This window comes from Pteropus medius, unplaced genomic scaffold (assembly GCF_902729225.1).
Source record: "Pteropus medius unplaced genomic scaffold, Ma_sr-lr_union100, whole genome shotgun sequence".
Taxonomy (NCBI): Eukaryota; Metazoa; Chordata; class Mammalia; order Chiroptera; family Pteropodidae; genus Pteropus; species Pteropus medius.
Genome location: NW_024342474.1, coordinates 8,456,691 through 8,484,076, shown reverse-complemented (window position 1 = coordinate 8,484,076; position 27,386 = coordinate 8,456,691). Strand labels below are relative to the sequence as shown.

General features: G+C 35.2%; 1 protein-coding gene across 1 annotated transcript in view; it reads right to left on the bottom strand.

Moving 5' to 3' along the window:
* The window catches only part of CAND1 (cullin associated and neddylation dissociated 1), a 40,428-nt gene extending 13,676 nt beyond the window's left edge, over nucleotides 1-26,752 (bottom strand). Inside the window, exons 1-6 of the mRNA XM_039865946.1 lie at nucleotides 26,302-26,752; nucleotides 17,189-17,332; nucleotides 5,972-6,126; nucleotides 4,210-4,333; nucleotides 2,352-2,608; nucleotides 2,165-2,270 (exon numbers count right to left, since the gene is read on the bottom strand). Of these exons, the coding sequence (XP_039721880.1) occupies nucleotides 2,165-2,270; nucleotides 2,352-2,608; nucleotides 4,210-4,333; nucleotides 5,972-6,126; nucleotides 17,189-17,332; nucleotides 26,302-26,369 (854 nt within the window). The 5' untranslated portion in view covers nucleotides 26,370-26,752. The remainder of the gene's footprint in view (nucleotides 1-2,164; nucleotides 2,271-2,351; nucleotides 2,609-4,209; nucleotides 4,334-5,971; nucleotides 6,127-17,188; nucleotides 17,333-26,301) is intronic.
* Between the last annotated feature and the right edge of the window lie 634 nt (nucleotides 26,753-27,386).

Genomic DNA, 27,386 nt, shown 5'->3' with positions numbered 1-27,386 from the left:
CCTGAAACTGCAGATAATACTAAACCCTATATATTGTTTTTTCCTATACACACATACATACACTTTTATGGCTTCTCTTTGGCATATCAGAATTGCCAGCATCACTTCTCTTCCATTTGTGATCCACTAGTCATGTACTATATAACAACTTTTCAGTCAATAATGGACCTCATGTATGACAGTGTTCTCATAAGATTATAATGGAGCTGAAAAACTATAGTCTAATGATATAAGGTCTTAATACAAAGCATTACATAGACATTTACCACTGTTACAACTGCCTACAGTATTCAGTACAGTAACATGCTGTACAGATTTGTAGCCTAGGAGCTACAGGAGAACAGGATCTGTCACCCAAAATATGTCTTTGGCATAAGGATTATTCTAGGCTGGTTAATTTTAAGAAATAGTGACAAGGGGAGAAGCTTTGAAAACCAAGTAGAAGTTACCCTTTGTAAAAGACGTTTACATTTATAAGGGAAATCTCTATTTGTAATGGTTTCTCCCTGGCTGTACCAGGAAGAGGATGACCTTATCTCTAGAAACTTGTGTCAATGCAGAAGGCAAGGACTCCTCTGCATAACAACCTTACCCTTGTTTATTGTGCTTTTCTCTGTAACATCCCACATCTGACTTCCCCTAAACCCTGACATTTTTTTCTCTTCAGCTGAAGAAAAGGGTGTTTAAGGGGTGGCTTCAGCCATTTGACAAGTTACTTGGTTTTTGTGGGTCTCTCCCATGTAGACATGAGGTATACATGTTATTAAACTTTTGTTTGCTTATCTCTTGTTAATCTTTTATTACAGGGAGTTCTCAAACAAGAACCCAGAAGGTAGAGAGAAAATTATTTTTCCTCCCCTATACCATACAGCCTAGGTGTAGAGTAAGCTATACCACCTAGGTCTGTGTAAGTGTACTTACTCTGTGATGTTTGCACAAGAATGAAATCACTTAACGAGGAATATCTCAGAACAGATGCCCATCACTAGGCAGCACATGACTGTATTCAGTACAATAAGAGTTACTTGAGCACAAGTACCGCAATACTGCAACATGCAACAGTAGATCTGATAATCAAGACAGCTACTAACTAAAGGTCTGGTAGCATATACAGCATGGATATGCTGGACAAAGGGATGACTGACATCCTGCAGGATGCTGTGATTCATTAGACTACTCAAAACTGTGTGCAATTTAAAACTTATGAATTATTTCTGGAATTTTCCATTTAATATTTTCAGACCACAGTTGACAGTGGGTAACTGAAATCGCAGAAAGAGAAACCACGGATAAGCAGGTACTACTGTAAGCCGTATCTTCTCAACATATGACTATAAGACTAAGCTCAGATGAACTTGCTCTTTAGCAACTAGTATTATTTGTGGAAGCGCCAGTGCACATTCACCTAGGTTTGGTCTTCTAGCTATATGTTGAAAAGACAGAACATATAAATATCTCAAAATAAAGGAATAATTTGTGTTTCTCAATTAAAAAGATGAAAATTAATTTCACAATTTCCAATTTTAACTATTTCATATGACTATAAAGCTACTAAAAACCATCAGTGGCAAGGAATTGTTGCAGATTACAACTACTGAAGTCTCAAGACACTGTACTGTGCTACTACACTAACAATTCTAGTCAAAGGAAAAAAAACTGTTACTAAGCCAGTATGGCCCCTTACAGTACATAAATGCAGCTTTTATTATTAAAACCAAGGTTTCCAAATTGAGAATCACTGCCCTAACAAAATGGAAGTGACAGATCTCAAAAACTATTGAAAAGACATGAAATTTTTGACCAGATGGTGTTTAAAGGGTGGCTTATCCTGGTGCTGCTCTTCATAATAGACTACATTATTAAATTAATCCAGAAGACAATTATAAATACTTTTCCTAAGTTCTTTAAAAATAAAGCCTAACAATGAAAAGGAAACATTTAATAATAAATATAAGGACTATATTTTAAAATATAAAATTTTATTCAGTCCAAATACCAACTGGTTATTAGTGTGATAAGAATTTAATTAAAACACATCTAAGATCCAAATCCTGATTCTCTGTAAAATAACCCATTTCTCCTTACCCACCTAATCTAGATCTTAAATATTATTCTATTCTGAAGAAAATTTTTCACTTGAAAAATAAAGACCTTAAAAACTTACCTTCTCACAAACGATTCAAAGGCTTGAATGCAATATTCTCTTAACTCATCGTCATCTACATTACAAAATTTTACCACCAAAGGAATTATCTTCTCAAGGTATTCACCTAAGAAAAGCATATTGGTCCTTAAAAACATTCGTGAATACTGTTTTAAAGAAAACTTTAAAATATTTAAACATTTCTTACCTATTCTATGACCAGCTTGCCTACTAATAGCAGCAATGCACTGTATGTAGGTTCTTGTTGTTGACATGGAATCATTTTTGGACAGCTCTGACAACAGATGTTCGATAAGATCTACAAAAACTATATTTCCACAGCTCATAACCAGATGGCCAAGAGCAATAATAGTTCTTTTCCTCACTGCAAGTCTAGGGCTGGTCAACTGAGGGAGCAGACAGGTCAGAATTGAAGGATGGAAATTAACAAGAAGTCCTCCTTGCCTTAAAATAAGAAAGAAAACAACGAATAAATTCAAGATATCTAAGCATTACTGAAATGTATGGCCTCTGAATTCAATGTATTCAAACAGTAAAAATCTACATGACATATTCCAAATTCAGAATGAAAACTAAATTCTTACTATCTCTACCAACCCAAATGAAAACCTGAGCTAAGTGAATGTTGTTTTGAAATTTGTACGCCTAAATTATCTTCTGGAATCTAAAACTATATGCCCATTTATAGGATATCCAACCAACAGGCTTGAGAGAACATCAAAAACAAACAAAACAAAAAACAAAAAAAAAAACCCACAAAAATCAAAGGAAAACCAATGATCTTGTCACTTTTCCCCTTTCCAGATCTCTTAAATTAATATTCTCTATTGGTAGCTTTTTCTCTATTATAGCTTTCTAGGGGTTCACAACACTCAAAATCTCAGCATCTCTTGACCACCACCCTCTCTCTCCCTATTGTCTTTCGTCTACACATTTAGACACTAAATTTTACTTATCTTTTTGGTCCAACCCTCTCATATGAATCACTTCACACGTGCAGTTCAATGACCCAATAGCAGTCAAACATCTACGTGCCAGTACAATGCTAGTAATCAAGGCATACAGAGGACAAAAAGCGTAACTCGATTTTCATTACTTATCAAATGGAGTATAAATTCCTCCCTCTTTGCAACATGAGTCCAATCTATCAGAATGACTTCCTATTACTTTTCTATTAATTCTATATTCTGAGAAACTAGAATACAATGTTTCTCAACTCTAAGACTGTATGCTGATATATTCTATACCTGAGCATACATACCTGTGCCCTACCTACTGTTCAAGTCTAAATACAAATGCCAGTCTTTCCACAACACACTTTCTTGGATACTTCCATTTTAAACCCCAAAACACACTATATTCCCATCCTGCCTTTTATATTATAGCCATTTGTGTTCTAATCTCTTATAGTAAAGTATAAGCTCTTTCTGTGCCATGATGACAGCTCTTCATTTCTACTATAAATATGTAAAAGAAGGCACTTGATTACTTTCAAGCTGAAGTAAATTAGCCACAAATAACACACAAATAATGACATATAATTATGAGAAGCAGGGATAAACTAAAATTGACAGGTCTTTTAAAGTATTTTCCCCTAGGAGTTGCTTAGATCATTTTATCTTCCCAAGTTTGACTTCCATAGGAAAGAAAAGCAACAGATGTATAAAGCCGAGTTCCTTCCTCCCCAAAAACATGTAGTATAAACATGGTTGCTGAAGTTTACAAACAGCATTATTTTAACTAGAAAATTTACCACTACTTACAGGCACATCTTATCTAAGAGATTATCATTATATTCAAGAATATAAAAGTGTAAAACAAAACATAAAAACTGTGCTGAAATATTTAAATCATGTTTGCTACACACTATTACAAGATAAATATAATTAGCTTATTTCTCCCCTCACTCCAAACCACACATATTTATAAAAGAGCCACAATTTAAACATGAAAGATTTTAGACCAAGTTTTATTACATTTATTAGAACAGGTTTTAATAAATGAACATAATATTTATAAGTAATACAGACAATAGGCATGTTTACCTGCTCAACATATCAGCCATAATGTCCAAGGCTTCTAGCTGAACAGAGACATCTTCCTGCTTTGCTATTGCACTGGTAAGACGTCCAGTAATCTTTTTACATACATTAGCAGCTAGTGCAGAGCCTGCATGAATAAAAAATCAATAACGATTTCAAGGCAAGTATGTTGAATTCCACATTATATTCATGGAAGTTGCCAAATATTCAACAACTTTAAGCCTGATTATGAGACCAACTCAAGATTTCCATGTCAGAAAATGTATTTCGAAACAGGCTGTTTTTCAATAAAATAATTAGACATAAACAAAAATTAGAGATAATAACTGCAGAAGTAGTACATGACCTACTGAAAGTAGTATCGTTTTCAGTAGGCTCTACTGGACAACTATTTCTATGCACTGGTACGAATGCCAACAATGAAGCCAGTAGTAACTGTACGTGCTTGAAAGGGAGCAATGAGATTTTTCTCTCCTCTTTACTAGTAATCTAGACTTTTAAATTTCAGTGAATTAAAAAAACAGTGATTAACACAGCAAAAGAAAAAAGGAAAAATAAATAAATAAACAATGATTGACATGGTTTCTTTAAAAAAAAAAAATTGTAATCTTTAATAAACTCCTTTCCAATCCAAAGCTTCCATAACGTCATTACAAGGTAAAAATGTTCCAGAAGACTCATAAATCAAGGTTATAAAGTAGATATGTGTTAAAAAATGAGAGAAAAAAGAAGCAAGGAATTTTGAAAGGAAGACTCTGAATGGTTAACAACCAGAAATCAGGTAAAAATAAACACGTTTTAATGAAAGGAAAAAAAAATGAGGAAAATATCGATATAGCTAATACAACACAAAATAACATACCTCAGAGTTGGTGAAATATTTTATTGAAATAACTAATATGGGTAAAGTAACATTGGTATGATACAGCAGAAAAAGCATCAGCTCTAGATGAAAAGAAAATAGACTGGAATCTTCACCCAACCATGCAATCTAAACTGAGTGAATTAAAGTCATCTCTGAATTTTAGTTCACTTAACAAGCTAGGATTATTAGGACCTCCCATATGGACACCCAGAATACATCACCAATCTATATCTTTCCATGAAATAGGGAGATAATTTCACTCCATTTGCAGATGAAACAAAAACTTTTAACCTGATAATTCAGTCAACAGGTTATCAGTTAAGACCAATTCTAAATTTCTATATTATCTAAATATTTCTGTCAGGGGCAAAAAGCTAATTAATTGACAATTTCATTAATTTTAGTTTAATTACCAAGTAGCTTTAAGAAGCTCAACCTTAAAGTTACTAGTAAACTGAACTATTTCACAACTGTCTTAACAGTGTCAATTAAAAGTTTCACATCATAAATTCTGATGCAAAGTAAAATCAATATTGAAAATAAAAGCTAATCAGAAATAACTCACAGTTTTGGTTATCTTTTCCTTTATTGCATAGCTTGGCCTAACTCTACTCTGTAGTCGTAGTACATAAAATATTAAATCTTGCACCAACATAAAAATCCTTCAGTACTGATATTCTATGAGATACTTAAATCCAATCAAAATAATATTTATTTAAAACTGAATTTATCTTTAAGCAAAAATAATATTCGGATTTTTTTTTCTTAGTTGTTCAAAGGCAAGCTTACATAGATCTTTAGGGTAGACACCTCTCTCCCTCCCTGGCCAGGAGAAATAATAGAGTAGAGAATAAATACCATGTAAAAGGGAAATAGAGGGAAAAAAGTGATCTTGCTTACCACTAGAAGCTGGAGGAAGTTCTCCAATTACTGTTTTAAGGCCAATACTTGAAATATCTCGAAGTTGTTCTTTATCAGAAAGCATGTTAGTGCAGAGGGTATCTACAATTGTCTCTACTTGATATTCTTTCACTTTACTCACTAAAGGGCCAAGACTGTAATACAAAAAAAAAAAAGATTTAATCTAGATAAATCAAAAACTGAAAGACAAAAAGAAACATTAATTTTTGTGCCTAGTAACTATCAACACAAGTTAAACACATTATGTTTATAACACAAATAGTATACAAATAAGGGTATAAACTTTTTTAAATGTTTTTTTTTATTTTTCAATTACAGTTGACACACATTAGTTTCAGATGTACAACATAGTGATTAGACATTTATATAAACTGATGAAGTGATCACCACAATAAAGCTAGTACCCCATCTGACACGGTACATAGTTATTACACCTTTACTGACTATATTCCCTGTATCTATACTTTACAGCCCCATGACTCTTTTGTAACAATTTGTACTTCTTAATTCCCTCCCCTTTTTGACCTCCCATTTAGCAACCATCAAAATGTACTGTTATCAATGAGTTTATTCATTTGTTTTTTTAGATTTCACATATAAGTGAAATCATATGGTATTCATCTTTTGCTGTCTGACTTACTTCACGTAGCATTATACCCTGTAGATACACCCATATTGTTGCAGATGGCAAAATTTCATTCTTTTTTATGGCTAACATCCCATTGTGTACATTACCACTTCCTTTTTATTCATTCATCTATTGATACTCAGGTTACTTCCATATCCTGGCTATTGTAAATAATGCTGCAATGAACATATAAATGTGTCTTCCAAATTACTCTTTTGGGTTCCTTTGGCTAAACAACTAAAAGTAGAATTACTGGATCTTTGTCTCTTGCCTTCATTTAAGTATATTATCTGGTATAGCCATTTCTACCCAGTTTTTCTTTTTTTTGTTTCCATTTTCATGAAATATATTTTTCTACCCCTGTACTTTCAGTCTATACATTTCTTTTGAGTTGAAGCATATGTAAAGGTCCCGTTTCCTTATCTATTCAGGCACCTTCTGTCTTTTGATTAAAGCATTTAACCTATTTAAAGTAATTATTGATACATATTTAGTTACTGCCATTTTACTATTCATGTTGTTAATCTTTATTTTCTTCAAGTTTCTAACATTTCTTATAATACTGGTTTGGTGGTGAACTTCTTTAGTTTTTTCTTGTCTGGGGAGCTCTTTATCTGTCCTTTGATTCTAAATATGGCTTTGCTGGGTAGAGTAATCTTGGTTGTAGGTCCTTGCTTTTCATCACTTTAAATAGTTCATCCTAATACCTCTGGCCTGCAAAGCTTCTGTTGAGAAATCAATTGACAGTCTTATGGAAGCTCCCTTGTAGGTAACTAACTGCTTTTCTCTTGCTGCACTTTAAAATTGTCTTTAACCTTTGGCATTTTAATTATGATGTATCTTGGTGTGGGCCTTTTTGGGTTGATCTTATTTGGGACTCTCTGTGCTTCCTGGGCTTGTATGTCTATCTTTCACCAGGTTTGGAAAGTTTTCCATCATTATTTCTTCAAATAGGTTTTCAATTCCTTTTTTGCTTGCTCTCTTCTCCTTCTGGTACTACTAAGATGCTAATGTTGCTACGCTTGATATTGTCCCAAAGGCCCCTTAAACTATCCTTTTTTTTTTTTTCCAATTCTTTTTTCTTTTTACTGTTCTGTTAGGGTATTTTCTGCTACCTTATCTTCCAAATCGCTGATTCGATTTTCTGCTTGATCTAATCTACTGTAGATTCCTTTTGTTTTCTTCATGTTTGACTTTATGCTTTCTACCTCCATTTTTATGTTTCTTATCTCGTTGTTGATGTTCTCACTGAGATCGCTGAGCACCCTTTTAACCAGTGTTTGGAACTCTGCATCTGGTAGATTGCTTGTCTCCATTTTGCTTAGTTCTTTTTCTGGAACTCTGTTCTGTCCTTTCATTTGAGACATGTTTGTCTTCTCGTTTTGGCTGACTGTCTTTGTTTCTATTTATGAGGTAGAGCTGCTATGTCTCCTAGTCTTGGTAGAGTAGTAGATGTAGTAGATGTCCTGTGGGCCCCAGTGGCACAGTCTCCCTGGTCACCTGAGCCAGGTGCTCCAGGAATGTCTCTTGTGTGGGTTGTGTGTGCCCTTGTTGTAGCTGAGCCTGGACTATTGTTGGTACATCAAAAGGAAGGACTGACCTTCAGGCTGACTGGTTGTGAGTACTGGCTGTGACTACAGTGGAAAAGCTGTTGTACAAGGGCTGACCATACAGAGCAGGATTCATTTTAGCAGGGCTCTGGTGCCTGTGCAGTCTGCCCTTTGGTGTCATCTGTAGAGGTGTTTGAGCGATACTCTGGTGTGGTCTGAAGCTGGCCACCAGGTGCTGGTGCTCTGGTGCAGGCCAAGGTCAGCCTCTGCCAGAGCCCTGCTCTAGGGAAACTTGGTATGAGCTACAAACTGACCTACAGATGGATGCCACTTATGCTAGACTTGGAGGTGCCTGGGAGAGGTTAAGCTGTGAACTGAGGCTGGCTGATGTTAGTGCTAGGCTTAGGGCTGCTTAGCAATAGGTACAGGGTTCTGCAAGGCCAGATGCTGCTTGTTTAGGGTTTGTGAACCTTTGAGATTTTCAGGAGTCCGCAGCATGAGCCAAGACAGGCAGTTTGTATGGAAAAACCATTGAAGGTGTCTTGCGTGGAGTGGGGCCTGGGGAATCTCCAGGGCAAGGTGAAAAGTTTTAGCCAGGTTGATGGAGATTCAGATATGGTGTCCTTCTGCATCTACAGGCTGGGCGGGGGAGGGTTCAACAAAGGAATAATTGCTTCTGCCAGCACCTCTGTTCGGGAGAAAGCTCACCCTCTAGGCCTCACCCTGAAGCCAGACAATTCAGTTCCTCCCTGTATTTCCCTGGCACCTTTGGAGCTGCTACTCCAGCACTGGAGCTCACAACAAGTGAGTTGTCAATAAGTCCAAGTTTGCCCTTTAAAAGCAAAGCCTGGAATTCCAGCTGCCCTCTGTCTCATCTGGCCACAATCTCTGCTGGTTTTCACAGCCAGAAGTTGTGGTGACTTCTCTTCCCAGCACTCCAGGTTCTAGTGCTGGGAAGAGAAGTCACCACAACTTCTGGCTGTGAAAGCTTGGTGTGGGGCTGGGACTCCTCACTCCTGAGAGAGGGACCTCCAAAGCCGAGATATCTCTCCCAATTTCCACGTCTCTGCCCCTCCTGAACCAGTCTCCACATGGCTTCATCTTTAAGTCCTTAGTTATGCTCACTAGACTTTAGGTGATTCTCAATGACAGTTGTTCTCTGCAGTTTAGTTGTAATTTTGATGTGGTCATGGGAGGAGGCTAACACAACATTTATCTATTATGCCATCTTGACCAGAATTCCTCAAGAGATTTTTGATTGATGTGCTCCTTGCAGGTGGTTTCCAATTTTTTTCCCCACTGATTTCCATTATAGTATCATGAAACTTAAGATAGTACTAACTTGTGCTCCCAAAGGATTAGGATTAGGATTTCATACTGTTTGTTAATATAAGTTTGAATGTAGGTCCACCAGGTGAGGATAGAGAAAATTCCTTCGTATCCTTCTCATAAAATTTAGCACATAGTAGGTAATGTTTAGTGCATGAATATTGATTGAGGAGCCATTACATTTAAGACTGTAGTGAATAACAAAATTATGGCCCCCATCTCCAAAAATTTATCATCTGGTTGGTGAGGTAAGGGATTCATGTAACTACTTTAGAAATTAACTGAAGGCATTCACTACTCTACACAATTAAAAAAAACTTTTAAATTCAATGTTAATATCTATAGGTAATTGCACCTAAGATATTTTTGGTTACTAGGCTTTGAGGGGTTATAGTAAGAAAAGAAGAGCACTTCAAATAAAAAGATCAGAGACTAGAATAAGTGAAATGCATAGTGAAAGAAATGAGGAGCGAAAAGAATATATTAATATGTACTAAAAACAGCAGCAGCACAAAGACAAGAGAAATGCAAATGAAAAAAATGTTACTGAATGGTTTATATAATATCATATGGTATATTAACTTTTAATAGGTTGTGATAAATTTAAGATGCAATTTATAATTTCTAGCCTACGGTCACAATTAAAAACTGTTTGATACTAAAGGCAGATGAAAACCACAACAAGAAACTTGGGCCCCTGGGAAATTATGGAGAACCGTTAGTTACACCAATAAATTTAAATGTGATGTAGTACAAGTGGGAACCAATGTATTTTCTCAAGCATAAGTGACAGATGAAAATAGTTTCATTTGATAAATGCTCAGATCAATGTTTCACATATATATGCTCAATAAATAAATGCTGACTGATTGACTAGAGAAGTAGTAGGGAGAAAAATCTGGGGAATTAAGAGGAGAAAGGAAGAAAAACAGTAAGGTTGGAGAAATCCAAGAAGAGTCCAATCGAAAATGATGACAGTGACAACAGAGACATGGCATGTATATAAAGAAACCTAATGTAAAACATTGAAAATTGGGAGTGAAAATAAAAGGAATTCCAAAAATGAATTTAAAGAGTTCTAGCTTCCATTAATGACGAAATAGTTTTGGACTAGCCCTCTTGCAGATAATTGTAAAACCTCTAAAACTATTATGTTAGAAAACAATTTGAATGCCAGATAAAGATGGAACTAAAACCAGAGAAAAACTGTCCAACCAGAATTCCATATCCAGTAAAATTATCCTTTCATAATGAAGATAAATTAAGACAATTTCAGATAAAAGCTGAGAATATATCACTACCAGACCCATACTACAAAGATTGCTACAGGAAGTTCTCTAGGCTAAAGGAAAATAAAACCAGATGGTAACTTGGATTTATAGAAGGGAATAAAGATCACCAGAAATGGTAAATGTGTGTATACATAAAAGGCTGTATGTTAAAAATAAAATATTTTTTGTACTATGTACACACGCACATACACACACACACAAATATATTAAAAATAATACCAGCACAAAGACAGGAGAAAGGTAAATGGAAAACCATTATTGAAAAGTTTACATGATTTATATCATATGGTATAACATTAACTTTTAATAGACAGTGATAAATTTAAGATACAATTTATAATCCCTAGCTTACAGTGACAATTAAAAAAAATAATGCAAAGATATATATCTAAAAGTCAACAGAGAAAATCAAAATTAAATATTGTAGAACAGTGTGATTCCCAATTTTTGGTTTCAGAAACCCTTTCGACACTTCCAAAAATCAATGAAGACCCCCCAAAAAACTTTCCTTTATGTGGGTTGTATCTGTCAGTATTTACCATAATAAAATTTTAAAGTAACAATAATAACCCATTATATGTTAACATTTTTAAGAAAAATTATATTCTCCAAAAAAGTGGGAAAATTTTAAAATTTTGCAAATTAATTTTTGAGCTTAAAAGAAAACAACTGGATTCTCATATCTGCTTTTACATTCAATCTGTTATAATATCATATATCATGTGGCCTCTGGAAAATTATACTGTGCACTTAAGAGTCACAGGGAAAATAACATTTTAGTATTATTCATATACTTTTGACATTACCAAGGTCACAGGATGCCCCAAGGACTCCCAAATCAAACTTTAAGAATTGCTGCGATACAATATTTGACTAACCCAAAAGAAGAAAGAAGAAAAACAACAAAAACGTAATAACAACAACAAAAGAAACAAGAAGCAAAATGGCACACCTAAATCCAACCATATCGGTATTTACAATAAACATCAATGGACTATCTGCTGTGTACGAGATACATAATTTAAAAATAAAAACCCAGATTAAATTGAAATAGAGATACACTATACAAACACTAATCTTAACAGTGGGATTGGCTATATAACATGAGAGAAAATATATTTCAAGAGAAAGTATGTTTAAAGAGAAACCTTTTCTACTCATAAAGTTAAACATGAAGAAGACATAATTATAAATGTGTATGTACCCAGTCACACAGCTTTAAAGTACATGAAACAAAAATCGACATTATTAAAGAGAAAAACAGATAAATTGACAATCATAGTTAGAAATTTTAACACCCCTCTTTCAGTATTTAATATCGACAAAAGAAAAAAAATCACTAAGGCTATAAATCTGAATTATACTATCAACTACATTGACTAATTCAGAAAACACTGCACCCAATTAATATAGAATACACTTTTTTTCAAGTGTACATGGAACATTCACTAAGACTACATATGGCAAACCACAAAACAAATCTCAGTAGACAAAACAAATAAAAAAAAAAAAAACAAATGAAACCATCTTGAAATCTTAAAGAATATGGCTCTTACTGTAATGGAATTAAATTAGAAACCAGTAAAAATAAACATCTAGCTAACCTTCAAACAATTGAAAGTTGCTTTTAAATAACTCATGGATCAAAGAAAAATCAGTGATTAAAAATATTTCAAACTGAATGATAATGAAAATGCTAAAATTTATAGGATGGAGCACAAGAAATACTTAAAAGAAAATATTAGTTTAAATGTTTAAGAATTAGAATGAAAGAAAGTGAGAATGAAAATACCAGCAAGAAGAAATCAATAAAACAGGCAACAAACAATAGAGAAAATTAACTCTGAAATCAGTTCTTCAGCAAAGTAGTAAAGTTGGTAAATCCCTAGTTAGGGGAATTTGGAGGGGGGGAGTGGCGGGGGCGAGAGAAAATACAAATTACCAAAACCAAGATTAAAAGTGTGGATAGAAAATCCTGGGGAATCAACAGAAAAGTATGAGATATTGAGGTTCATGGTTAAGATTCTATTGTTTAAGAGGTTGATTCCCTTCAAATATATCTATGGCTTCAACACAACCCCAATCAAAATTTAAGCAAGCTCATTTTTAAAAACAGAAATTGACAAACTGATTCTAAAATTTACATGGAAATACAAAAAAACCTAAAAAGTCAAAATATTCATGGGAAAGGAAGAATGAAATTAGGAAACTTACACTACCTTACTTTATTTAGACTTCTACAGATCTACTCCAGCATTTCTCAACCAAGGGCGATTTTTACCATCCAATAGACATCTGGCAATATCTGGAGACAATTTTTGGTTGTCACTAACTACTGAGGGAAGAAGGAATGCTATTGTCAAACAGTGAGTTAAAGGCCAAGATGCTGCTAAACATCCTAAAATACACAGAATACAGAAAATAATCACTCACAACAAAAAATAATCTGGCTCAAAGTCAACAGTGCCAATTTGAAAAGGTCTGGGCTATGCTAATAAAGGTGTTGTACTGGCATCAGAATAGACAAACAGATGAATGGAACAGAATAGAATCTAGAAATAGACCCACACCTTCATAGTTAATTGATTTCTGACAAAGATGCCAATGCAATTCAGTAGAGAAAGGAAGGTGTTTTCAATAAATGGTGCTTCAACAACTGAGTATCTACATGGAAAAAAAAGATAAACTCATTTCCTACCTCACAAAAGTTAATTCAAAATAGATCACAGAACTAAAAATAAAAGCTGAAACAATAGGCTTTTAGAATAAAACACAGGAGACTACCTTTGTAACTTAAGGTAAACAGATTTCTTAGGACAGAGAAAGTGATAACCATAAAAGAAAAGTTTAAACTAATTTTTAAATTAAACTGAATTAAATTTAAAACTAAAATTAAAAACTTAAACTCATCAAATTAGGAGATAATGTTGACAAAATTTTAAGTGTCAAAGGACCTGCATCCAGAATATATGTAAAACTCCTACAATTTGAAAAAGACCATCTCAATTTTAAAAATTGGAAAAAATTTACGAAAAATTTTAAAATGGCCAATAAACACACAAAATAGCACCAGACAGCACTAGTCATCAGAGAAATGTAAATTAAATTAAAATACCTACACACCTATTGGAATGGCTTAACTTGAAGAGTGATATAAAAAAGTGGTGAGAATGTGGAGCAACTGGTACTTTCATGTAAAATTATACAAATACTTTGGGGAACAATTTGGCAGTTTCTTAGAAAATCTAAATGGACAACAGCAATTTCATACTTAGGTATTTATTCGTAAGAAATAAGGACACATGTACTAAAAAGGTAAAATGTTCATTTTATCTTTATATAAAATAGACAAACCCTAGAAAGAAACCAAATATGTAAACAGATTGTGGTATCAATGGATTATTTATCAGCAATTAAGTCATGAAATACTAATACACCCAACGTGCATGTCACAGATGAATGAAAAAAGCCAGAAACAAAAGAGTACATATTGTATGATTCCATTTAAATGAAGTTCTACTATAGGCAAAACTAATTTAAGGTGAACGAAACAAGTAGTGGTGTTGTATGTGGGGTAAAAATAAAATTTTATGGTTATCCAGTCTTTTGAAAAAAGGTCCAACTTTTCACCATTGATGCCATCTTCATCATGTATTTTCCATTCTCTTTTACTCCCATGGTCTATTAATGCCTCACTACCTCACTGCTTTGATTAATGACATATTACAGTATGTTTTCCTATCTAGTAAGGCTAACTAACTCCAGCAACTGTTATATTTTTCCAGGGTTTTCTTGGCTATCCTAAGCAAACACTTCCCACCAAAATATACTCTAGAAACTTGTCTAGCTTGTGGGGAAAAATTACTGATTTTAACAATTAAGTTAACATTCAATTAACCTGGAGAAAACCAACAACTTTGTTGAGTTATCCGACAATTGTGTTGAGTTGTCCTAATCCAAGTACTTTTGTTTCGAAACAAATGTGTTCCAAGTACATTTGTTTCCAAATACATTTTTGTTATTGGTTAGGAGTATTTTTAAGGCTGCCTTCACATACAACCTTCCCTTATACAATACCTTCACTCAAGGTTACCACTGTAACATTTCTTGTTAAATTTGTTTCTAGGGGTTTTGTCTTCCTCTTGCTGTAATAAAATGGATATTTGCTTCCATGATATCTTCTAACTGGTTATTATTTGCTTATACAAAAGCTATTGATTTTTGTTCATTAATTTTAAAACCTGTTACTTCAACTGAATTCTTACTGTGTAAATTTTTTTGACTGACTTGATTTTTCCCATGTACCTTTTCCAATTCTTATGTGTCTAATTTTTCCATCTTGTCTTATAGTGCCTAATACCTTTAAAGGAAATGTAATGGAGATAGAGGCACATCTTATTGCTGACTTTAGTGTGAAGGTATCTGGTAATTTGTTGGATTTGGAGGTGAGGTATATGTGTGTTTGTGAACTTTTAATGTTAAAAAAGGTACTATCAATTCCATGTTGTTCAATGTTTTACTTGAAATAGATGATGAATTCTCTCTAGTGAGATACAACATCCCTGACCTATTCATCCCCCTAATAACACATTAAGTATGATGGTGGTTTTTGTAAGGTGCTTTACTCCTCTAATTATCCAAAGCAGCTTAAATGTTGGAAGTTTTTTTTTTTTAAATCAAGAAATGATGAATCTTATCAGTGCTTTCACAAACTAACCAGATAATTTTTTCTTCCTCTGATCTATTAGCATGATGAAATAAATATATTAATAAAGCATATAACATTGAACTGCCCTTATATTCTTGGGATGAACCTCATTTGATCATTGTATGTTACATTTAATATATTGTTGAATTTTATTTTGAACATTTAAATGAAACTGATCTGTAGTTTCCTTTTTCAATGTTATCTTTAGTCAGGATTTGTTATCAGTATTTGGTTTAAACAAAAGACCGGATTTTCATGCTTTATGTTCTAAAATAGTACTAGAACTATGTGTACTGGAATTAATTATTCGTTGAAGTTTCAAAGAGTTGTGTGAAATATCCAGGCCTGGGTTTCTTTTTAATAAGTTATCTAACAATTTTCCCAATTTTTTGATAAGACTACTTAGTAATGTATCTATCTATTGGATTTTCCCTCCTCCAAGAATAAGACCTTGGTTTTCTCTCTTGATTTATTACTCTTGTTTATATCAATTCTTTTATTTTTTTGAATATGTCATTTTTTCCCTCCAACTCATTAATTTTAAGCATAAAAGATCATCAAAAGATCAAAAGCTCAGGTTCCATGAGTAAAGATTCATACTAGAGTGATTAAGACCTAGGTACTTCTCAATTCTCGATCTAGGACAAACTACTTTTTATTATTATTTTTAAAGGCTGGTAAATGTTCAGCATATATTTTGAACCAAACTTTGTTTATTAAGCACATGACAAAAGAATTAAAAGATGAAAAATAATGATTAAAATTATACTCATTTGCATTATCATGCAACTTAAACTTGCAAACGTCCCAAGTTAAATAAACATACTCAACAAAGTTGTACTGCATGTCCAGAAACTCTATGCTGACCAATGATTTCTCATATTTTTGCCTGCTTTAACAGCAAGTAAGTAAAAGCTTAGCCTAAAACAAATTTAAAACCTTTATAAGAAAATCCAATACAAGAGTAATAAGGAGACAATGCTTTAAATTGCTATCAAATATTACATGACATACAAAATGACATAAAAGTCCGTGACTTAATTTTTATATGAAACTAAAGGTTATCCTTACTAATAACTTTCTTTGTAAATTAAGGGCTTAATATTTGGTATGTATAAATTAAGTAGCTGTATTATACTGAGAACTCAAATGGTGTACCTATTAAAGAGTGCAACTTTCAAGTTTTCATGTTAGCATTATACCTAACAAGATGCCCCTACTGCACTGTATACACACAAAACAAATGGAATTCCCATGATTTTAAGAAAAAATATCATCAGTGTTGACTTGTGTTAACTATGGCGTTAACTGCTGCTATTCTTTAAGTCTTATTATTTTTTTTACTTCCCTTGGTTCTTAAATTTTCCCCATACTAGAATAGAGATGGATAAGGGCAGGTAGGCCTTTTAATCCAGCTAAAACAAGTCAGGTCAAACAAGTGAAAGAACCACTCTTTTTGGAGTTTCCTTGTATGTACTACTTAAGAATGATATCTGAAAGGCTACATTTAGTCAATACAGAAACTATAAGGAAATGTATCATATGCACCAAGTACATTAACACTAAATATTCACCAGTCGCCTACTCCAGAAAGATGTAGTATAAGACTAATGTAATTTACCAATTATTACAGTTACAGTACTTTAACGGGGACAGAGGGAGTAGAAAGCAAGTAAAAAAATAACTTACCATTTGACAGCTAAATTCTGTACCTCTCCATTTTTATCTTCCAATAACTTCAAAATCATTTTCACTACTTTCCTTTCACTATCGTCATCCAACTTGATGGAATCTTTCTGCAGTTCTGTCATCAAATCATTTGTAGCCATAAACCTATCAAAAATTAAAATATGTTGATAATTTTAAAATGTTAAGTATCAACTATATAGATCATGATTTCCAATCCAATGCTATCATTCATATCTATCTTTCTATATCTATCTCCTGATATACTCTTAAATAAGGTATCATTACCCAAAATTATCTCCCCCATGTTACTCTTGATTCCAAATCAACTTACAAGACCTACAGTGGGTGATCTTTCATTCTAATTAACTGCATCACTGCTTTTAGGGGTAGAAAAGTTCTTAACTTTGCACGTGATTTGAATTTTACCTAGGAAGGCTTTAATTACAAACATTAAGAATAACTTTCTTAGTAATACTCTATGTGTTTGGTCACGTATCACAAATTATTAGGAAATTTCCAAAATACAAATTCTCACCTCCAACTCCCACCACTAGCTATCAGGTGTCTTGTCAAAAGATGAGGTGATTTTAGAAAGGCGTTTCACCTGACATCCAGCCCTCTCCCCTTAAGAACCACTGCCAAAGAAAGACTTAATACTGAACAATCTGACAAAAAGATCCAGAGTGATCAACTGCCTAATCTCAGTTTTAAATGAAAAGGTTGAACAGAAGCTAAAAATAAAGGTAAACAGACTCTCAGATTTTTTCTTAAACCTCACCAGACAATTCATTGGTTTAAAAGTAACTTCTCAAAATATTAATCACATTGAAATAAAACTTCCAAATCTGTTTAAAGGTCAAATGAACTTTTCCCATTAATTCTTGGCTCCCTTCCACCTATCAAAATAATCTAACTTAAATAAGAATTATTAAATGCCTTTTTCTTTTATGTGAACCAGATTCGGTTTGAGTACAAATTTAATATTTTATGTTACACGCAGAAATGTTGAAATCCATGTTTAAATCAATTAAAAAACACTATTAGAGCTGAAATGATAAACAGCTATGCAAACAGTCTGGCAATGTAGGCAATAAACTATGAGGTAAAGATTGGCAAAACCACATTCATTTAGCAACTCATCACTTAAAAAGAATTTTAAGGATAATTTCAGTAATCAGTACATTCATTTAATGCAGATCTGACAAAGTCTTAAACTACATGAAAGCACAATTCTTACTGAATTTTTTAAAACTGCTTATAAGGAAAAGCTAATGTTCAAATTAAGATAATAAAAGGTAAAATAAGCATGTACTTTTAAAAAATGGAAACAGTTCTGACTGGAAGCCCCTCCCCATTTTACATGATGACAGAAATTAAACCACATAATAGTCTGGAAATTAAAAAAGCAAACTAAATAGCGCACTAATCAGGTACTTCTACACATAAAGCATTAAAAGTATCTTAACCATTTTACTTAGATAAAATCCATTAAATAACCATTGTAGATAGCATCTCTCAGAATCCTTGAAATGCTAATTAGGTTAAAGAGAAACAGAGAGATAACCAATTTCAGTAAAAACGCAGATAATCTCGAGGTAAAAAAATTGTCTTATGATTCTGAAGGGATTCTACTAGTACACAGATTCATTTATTTATTCACTGCCTATAATGCCCATAATATGCCTATGGGCAAAGGACAAATAAAAGATAAAATGGCTCCTGATCTCAAAGTTACATTCTAATAAAGAAGTCGGCTTATTTTCAAAAATCTATAATTAATTAATTTTTTTAAAAAGTTAAAATGAGCATCAGGAAAATCAGCAATAGATAAATATTTTTAAAAGTCAGATAAACTAGATTGATACAGTATCTCTTCCTCTTAACTTTTTCACCTATTATGGCAACCAGACAGGTAAATAAACAAATTTCAATCTTACAAATTTTTTAAAACAATGCTCAAGGGCACTTGATAATAACAACACCAAAAGAAGTGACAGTTTGGGTCTCAAAGGATTAACAGAGGTTTGCACAGAGAAGGATGGTTTGGAATTTTAAATGTTTTATCTATAATTGTGATAGTGGTAGTGGTGAGGACTAAGGAGCAGTATACTTGTGGAAAGTCGATCTTATAACCAAGAGGGCTAATGAGCAGGTAGCATATACAGTGTGAATAAACTGGACAGCGATGATTCACATTCCAGGTAGGAAAGAGCAGGATTATGCCAAATTATCACACTACTCAAAACAGTGCTAAGAACAGTTAATAAATTAACTGTTAACTATTAAACTTATTAACTATTTCTGGGATTTACCATATATTTTTGGACCACAGCTGACCGTGGGTAACTGAAACCACAAAAAGCAAAACGACAAATTAAGGGGGACTACTGTATCTTCTTCTAGGTCTACCTCGTATTATCATGTTTTTTCGTTTGTGCTTTTTGTTGGTAATTTTGCTATTTAAAATGACCCCGAAGAGTAGTGCTAAAATGTTGTCTAGTATTCCCAAGTACAAGAAGGCTGTGATGTGTTCTTCAGAAGAAATACGTGTTAGGTAAGATTTGTTCAGGCATGAGTTATAGTGCTTTTGTGGTCTTGAGTTCAATGTTAATGAATCAATAACATATATTAAATAAGGTGTCTTTAAACAGAAACACATAAAACGAAGTCTGAACTGATCGACTAATGAAATTCTGTGACTAGCTCATAGGAACCTAACCTTGTACTTCCCCTAGAAGCAATGGTTCAGTATTGCTAATTCAATGTTCATGGCAACTTTATAGAACATAACTACTATGAATAATGAGAACCAACTCTGAGATTTGAGGTTAAAATTAATAGTTCTTTGAAAAGGATATGGAGGTGCTAAGAAAGGAGTTAGAAAATGAACAGAGGAGGAAGAAAACCACAGGACTTGGGTGTTACAGTTGAGTATGTATCCTGTCCAGAGTCTTAATGTTATTGAACAGCCACTGTCAGATGGTTCAACCACCAACAATAGAAGAACAGATTAATTAGCCTGGTTCAACTACAGACTACACTGAATGGCCACTCCTCTGATCTTAATCTATAAAATATCAGCAATAGTGAAGACATGAACATCATGAATCAATGTCCTGCAGCCCAAATTCACAGGCCCTTGGCCAAAAGTGAGGACTGAGAAAGAAAAAAACAGGAGCCCCTGTAGTCAAGGAACTGATCTGAGGCTCATAACTAAATCTCAATGTTATTCCATACTAATCTGATGTTTTCAACTAACGCATATAGTTTCCTGGACATAAACCTCACAGAACATCCATTTCAGACAAGTTCACTTAGCAGCACAAAATACCAAACATCCTCCTGAGTGACTGCCACTTCTTTACTAATTACAGCTCTTCTGTTTTAGTCTGCCCTACCTATAACATTAAAATAAATGACAGAACTGCCCCTGGTTTCAGACAACATCCAATCTCCACTTCCTTAACCCAAAATTACCCAGATAAATAAGTCCCAGCCCTCCTACTGAGACATCCCATAGTGTGTGTGCTCCCTTACTATAATAGTAATAAACCCAAGCTGTGCCAGGGATACTTATGTAAGAGAATTTCAAGAACGAAAAAGTGGTGAACAGTGCTATCAAATAGACAAGTAAAGAAAACATCTACTAACTGTGAGGGCTTTGGGAAAGAGTAGTTTCAGTGAGCTTAGGTGGGCAACGGCAAAGAAGTGTAGAGTTTATCTTGTAGTCAATGGGAATTAGTGAAAAAGGCAATGATAAGTAGTGATATTTAGGAAGAAAATTCTAATGGAAGAATTACCAACAGACTGGACTAAAAAGAGGCCTAGGACGGGGAGACTAATTTGAGAAATACTCATCAGGGCAGCAGTCCCCAACCTTTTTGGCACTAGGGACCGGTGCTCCTATGAGAATCTAATGCCTGATGATCTGAGCTGGAGCTGAGGTGGTGATGCCAGCAATGGGAAGCGGCTGCAAATACAGATGAAGCTTTGCCCGCTCACCTACTGCTGTGCAGCCAGATTCCTAAGAGGCCAATGTCTGGTACCAGTCCGTGGGGGCTGGGGACCCCTGCATCAGGGGACTAAAGAGAGAAGAAGGTAGAAGGGTTACATCAAGGTTCTCCATTGAAACATTTGGTGGATGGTAATGTAACAAGACAAAAATAATAATAATAAAGGCTTAAGGTGAGAGGGAGGGAAGTTAAGATGTCAACTTTCAGATTCCTATGGGAGTCCCAGGTGAATAGAACTTACAGAAAGTGCAATCTCATTCATTTATTCAACAAATAATTTGGGGTAACATGATTAAGAATCATGCCAGGCTCTGCAAACAGTTACGAACAAGACAGTCACAGTCTGGAACTTACAAAGCTGACTTATTCTACTGGCCTGAAAGTTCCTTGAGGGCAGAACTTGCTCAGCTTTAGTAAATGCAATGTAGAGAAGCATAAATATTACTAGAAGTAGATACCTTGTAACTGTACAATGAGAAGCTCTGCCTCACCCTTTCCCCTCATATATAAACAATTTTATCCTTATTTCCAACAGAAAACTAGATGATATGGGCCTGGTGCATCACCCAGTGACCAATTAACTTTCAAAGATCTTGTACATACACCAATGATATCACACCTTTCTCATTTATTCCCCTAGAACTATGAATTAACTTGGTATAGTCTTCATATTGTTCATGTAAATAAAACTAATTTTTAGTCATCTTTCTTCTCCCCAGTTTCCTCAGTGAGGTCCCTTTCTAGCGGTAATCATTGCTGATAGTGTTACCAGTACATTGCTCAAGAAGTCACAGAAGTGAAATCAAGTAACTTACTGCCACCAACCTGCAAAGTACTTAAAAGTACCCAGAAATCACCTTCTTAATCTCTACAAATCTATTTCTTATGATTAAACCTACTCTTCTTTAAGCACAAGCAGTCTAGATAACTTCACTTAGTATTTCCTGTTACATTATTGTAAATATCCACAGTAGTTTCAGTTATGCTGTGGTATCTCTAAGGTCCTTTCCAGCCCTGAAAGCCTAGGGTTCCATTTAACAGAACTGAGATTTTTATTAGCATTTTATTTAAATGCTAATACTTCTAAGAGAAAATAACTTCCAATATCCAAATACATACATAAATCTGGTAACATAAACCATTACATCACACTAGGAAATTCAACCATGCAGTGAATTAAGATTTTATCAAACAGTATTTAAAAAAAGATTGGTAGATTTTACACTGGCTTCTTGAGGAAACTTCCCACAATTCTTACATGCTTTTTTTCCTTAACTCTGGAACTAAAATCCAACTAAAACAAGCATCTATTGAGAACTCATATGGCCAAGACGCTAAACAGAGTGAAAGATTCAGTTCAGAAAGAAAAGATCCCTATCCTCAAAGTTTCCTGAACAATACTTGCCCCTAGTTCCAGTCAAGATTATCTGCTCCTCCCCTGCAAAGGAATTTAGTGTATTATCACATTTCATTTTCTCTACCTAGAATTTAAAGACCTCACATCACTCCATGAACATGACTATCCTTGCTTTCATCTTTGCTGCTACTTAAGCCTGACAACTGTATATTGCCCTGGGCTATTTATCTTTTTGGAATTGTCTTAGCTATTTAAAAAGCATGTAAATATTACTGAGGTCAAACACTAAATCAACTTTTTGCAGTCCCTCTTAGGGAATTATTAGAAATGTCTTCTAACACAAAATATTTCATAAGCCTAATTTAGAAGGAACAGAAATTTAAGGTCTTCTTCTCAACATCTCCTAGTCAAAACCCAGGAGAAGTAGCTACCTTGTGTTAAGGGAAGTTAATAAGTTTATGCTCTGGGGGTATCTGGAAAGCCCAGACCTACTCCTGTCTAACTGACCTTGGGAAAGTACTTAACATCACCATTTCAGTTTCCTCACCTGTAACAGAGATTTAGTATTACTAGAGTTGTAAAGATAAATAGGATCAAGTATATTAATATTAACATTAAGAGTAATTATTATGTACAGAGATCAAAGAATCGTAAATTTTTTATTTAGCTCTTGATTCCTTGATATACTTTAATTCAATTGGTGAAGTATATGAAAATAAAAGCAGAACACTGTACCTCAACCCACTGATTATTCAATATTAATATTCATAAATGGAGCATTCATACGGTTCATGCACATTAAAGTTTTCATTCTGATATCTACACAATCACCTATCTACTGGCACTAAACCTTAATATACATTTCACCTTAAAATACTGAACACCAAAGAAAAAGGGCATTAGTTGTTTTTTCCTCAATAAATTGAGCCTATGATTTAAGTCCTACAAAAGTATTCTTCAAAAATGTTGACATTCAAAAATTTTGAGGTCTGCACCCATTTCTTTACCTTCTTTGCATTAATGTACAATATAGTTATCCAGAGACCCGAAATTTCAAGTCTATAAAGGAAGAATCGTATGTGACTAGAACTTATATATTGTGACAAGTAGGTTTTCTCTCTGGAGTCTACCTAGAAGAATAAAACTTTTTTCTTCCTTTTAGATGTATTGTTTGCTTCTTCCCTTAATACAAGGTGGAGTGGGCTGCACATGTTAGATACTCTATAATGTTAATTAGCCTTGTCTTCAACATTCTTCTGGCACTAGGTATTTTAAAACAGGTAGCAACGAACTGTGATTTACACCAAAATAAACAAGTGAATAAATTTCTACTGAGAAACTTAACAGCTTCATTTTAAAATATAACACGTACTCAAAAAAAATGCCTGTACTGAAAGTATACAGAAAAATCTTCAAAATACTTGCCTTCAAATGCTCACCAGTCTAATTAATCTCTTAAGTGCCTGTAATTTAATATACATAGTGCTTTGGTCCAAAGACTTGTCTATTAACTAGATGGCTTGAGCGTATCACAAGTCTTTAAAACAGTTAATAAAAACACTTGATGTCAAGTCACTTACTGTTCCTAAACATATATTCTACCTAACATATCTTCTATATTACTTACCAACTATTAGAAATATTTCAATATTAGTTTTAGGAGAATAACAATTCCTCCCAGTAATGTTTTGATTTATTCCAGCCCAAATTGATAGATAATCCTTATGAAGTTCAACACTGACTACAGCTTAACATCAGAGCATTATATATTTTTATATAGTTTTAAAAAAAAAAGCATGTGTACATTTTCCAAGAAATTTAAGAATCTTCAGTCAATAGTCACATATGCATATTATCGCATGATTTGATTTCTTTATTCTATGTTACCCATACACAAACCTGACTAGTTGAGCAAAATTGTACTATTATAGGGTAAATGCTATCTTAGACTAAAATTAAATACAATCAAAATAAAATTTAGTACTTTCACAGAATGAGCCAATTCACAGAAATAGGAAGGGGAAAAAAAAAAATCACACCACACTACATAGTTGAAAGTTAGTTGTGTGTGTATGTGTGTGTGTGTGTGTGTGTGTGTGTGTGTGTATACATACATACATATACATATACACACACATATGTATTCCACTGAAATATTTATTTAAATTTCAACGGCTTGCACTGGGAGCAAGCAAAGCTTCCAAAGGAAGTAAAGAACACATTAATCCTTTAAAAACACAATCAAAAACTTTTATTTTCCCCTATAATCTTGATTTTGGCCTTAGAACTACACAATTTTAAAATATCAAAATACCCAAAACATGTTTCCTCCAAAAAGTCACAACACTAAAATCATGTTAATAGAGTGAGTTCTCAAAATATCAAATGTAATACTAAAATCTCCCTAGGCAGCAATACTTTCTAAAAATCATTTTTGGCTTTGAAGTCACAGAACCAAAACTGTTATTTCTCTGGCCATTTTAATATGCCAGCACATCAATTTAATTAAAAACATGATCTTTACATTTTTTTATGGTTCTCATTTCTCAAATTGGGAAATTTCTTCTTGGTAGATAAGGTATGGACATGTTTTCAGATGTTAAAATGTACTGTTCATACAATACATAGTTCTTCAACCACAATTTTAATTAAAGACTGTATGTTATTTCCTTTAAAATGCACAAAAAAAATACAACCACTAAGCCTAGAGAACAAAACGAGTAGGAAAGAAATAAAAGGCTTTTTTTTTTTTTTTTTTAGATCGGGAGCTTTTTTATTTTGTGATAGAATAGCAAGTGGGAGGGAAGGAATGTAACCATTACTGTAGTGCAAAAGAGGGGGGATAAACTAAGATAATCTGTGAAAATACAACAATTCTTCAATATGCATGTTACCAAGGTTTGGAACCGACAGTACAAGTCTCCTGGAACAGAGCTGCTATCCTCATATTGGAAAACTCCTCCTTCCAATAAGACTCATTCGCTTCGTTTACTTTTCTGTTTAAGGCTCAGCAAGTCACCTTTCTGGCAGTAAATTCAAGATATGAACAAATAAGACTGAAACTCCGAGTTCCTTGCTTGGGTTTTACCTGACAAGGGAAAATGACAGAGATGCTGGCGGGAAAACCCTAGAGTCAAGTTTCCTCCATCCTGGCTGCCCCCCACCCCCACCTCCTTCTTCCTACCTTCACGAAGGAAACAATCCAAAGAAGTTTCTAACCTAATCCGCAAAGAACTTAAAAACAAACAAAAAAAAGCAAATCGATCAAACTGAATGCACCTAGGCCCACTCACATCTGTTGGAAAGGAGGCAGCTAGGTTCCTGAGTGGGCAGCAGCTCCGGCCCCAGTGAGCAGGACGGCCTAGCGCCGCTGGCGGGGATAGGCCCGACCTCCCAATCGCCAAGCCTACAACTAACCTACCCACAACGGTGGGTGATTTCGCCCCTTTTCGCTACCTGAGACACAAAAATCATGTCAAGGGCCGGGGTAGGGAATGCAGTGGGGACGTTTGGGGCCGAAGGACCGGCGACCGCAACCGCCTAGAGAAAAGAATGGGGGGAGGGGGTTAGAAGGTGGGAGAGGCAAGGGGCCTGCCGGGATCTGGGAGCAGAGGGGTAGGCTGGGGACCTCTGGAAAGCGGAGAAACCGGTTGAGGCCAAAGGGGTGCGGCAAGGCCTGTGTGAGGGCCAGGACCGTAAATGAGGGGCTCCGAGGTGGGTTTAGGGTCAGATTTCTCCCTCACCTGAAGTCCTTGTCGCTGGATGTCATTTTTTCCAGCAAATTGGAAATATGGTACGAGGCGCTCGCCATGTTGACGGCCTCGATCCCGCCCGCTGGCGCTGCTGATGCTGCTGCCCGCTGCCGCCGCTGCTGCTCCTCCTCTCGCTCGCAGCGGCTCCCGCTTCCAGGGTCGCAGCGCGACGCCGACGCTGACTAGGGAGGCGCCTCCGCCGGCTGCCGCCTCCCCGGCGAGGTGTGGGCCTGTCCTGGAGGAAGCAGAGGCTACGAGGCCGACCTAATGACGGCGGTGCTCGCAGGAGAACGAGCTCATAGGAAGCAAAGAGTACGGCAGAGCCTCTCCCAGGAGCCAGACACTTCCACTCGGGCCCGTCTCTCTCCCACTCTCTCCGCACTCGCACCCTAGGGCAAGAGGCCAAAACCCGCCTCCTTCGCTCCAGGGGCGGAGGCGGTAGACGCGGGACGCTACGGAAGCCGAGGTCAGGGTTCACGGAGGTCTCCCCACGCACGCTGTAGAGACGCTAGGTAAAGGGCAATCCTGTTGGCTGATGCTTGTGTCAGTCTTCGCCTGAACCACCTTTCAGGAGGCATGACAACGACCAAAAGGGGCTGTTCTCGCGAGACTTAAAAGCGACGGTTACAGGATGGTAGGCGAGTGAGACAAGTGTGCTTAATCTGAAAATAGATTGGTTATTTTTCTATATGATAGGGGGAGAAAAAGTTTAAGATTTTCAATTAGTGTAAAGCCTGGAAGTAATGCTAGTTAAGGAGTTAGACTGAGGACCAGTGGAAGAATTATTAAAAGGAGCTTTCCTTTCGAATCGGATGCGTGGCCTACATTGCCTTAAACACGATGGTATGATATTGCCACGTGAAAACCACGAATCCCAGAATTCACTTGGGGGGATGGAACACTAGATCAGGATGTGATTGGCTGAAGAAACTTGAGGCTTCCTTATTGGCTCCTGCGGAAGGCGTGACTGCTGGGATTTGCAGTCTAACAAGACAGCTGTGGTGGAGAAAACCTTTAGATCACCTCTTGCACTCAGTTACCGCACCGGATTCTCTCCGCTTTTGCTGTTATGGGAT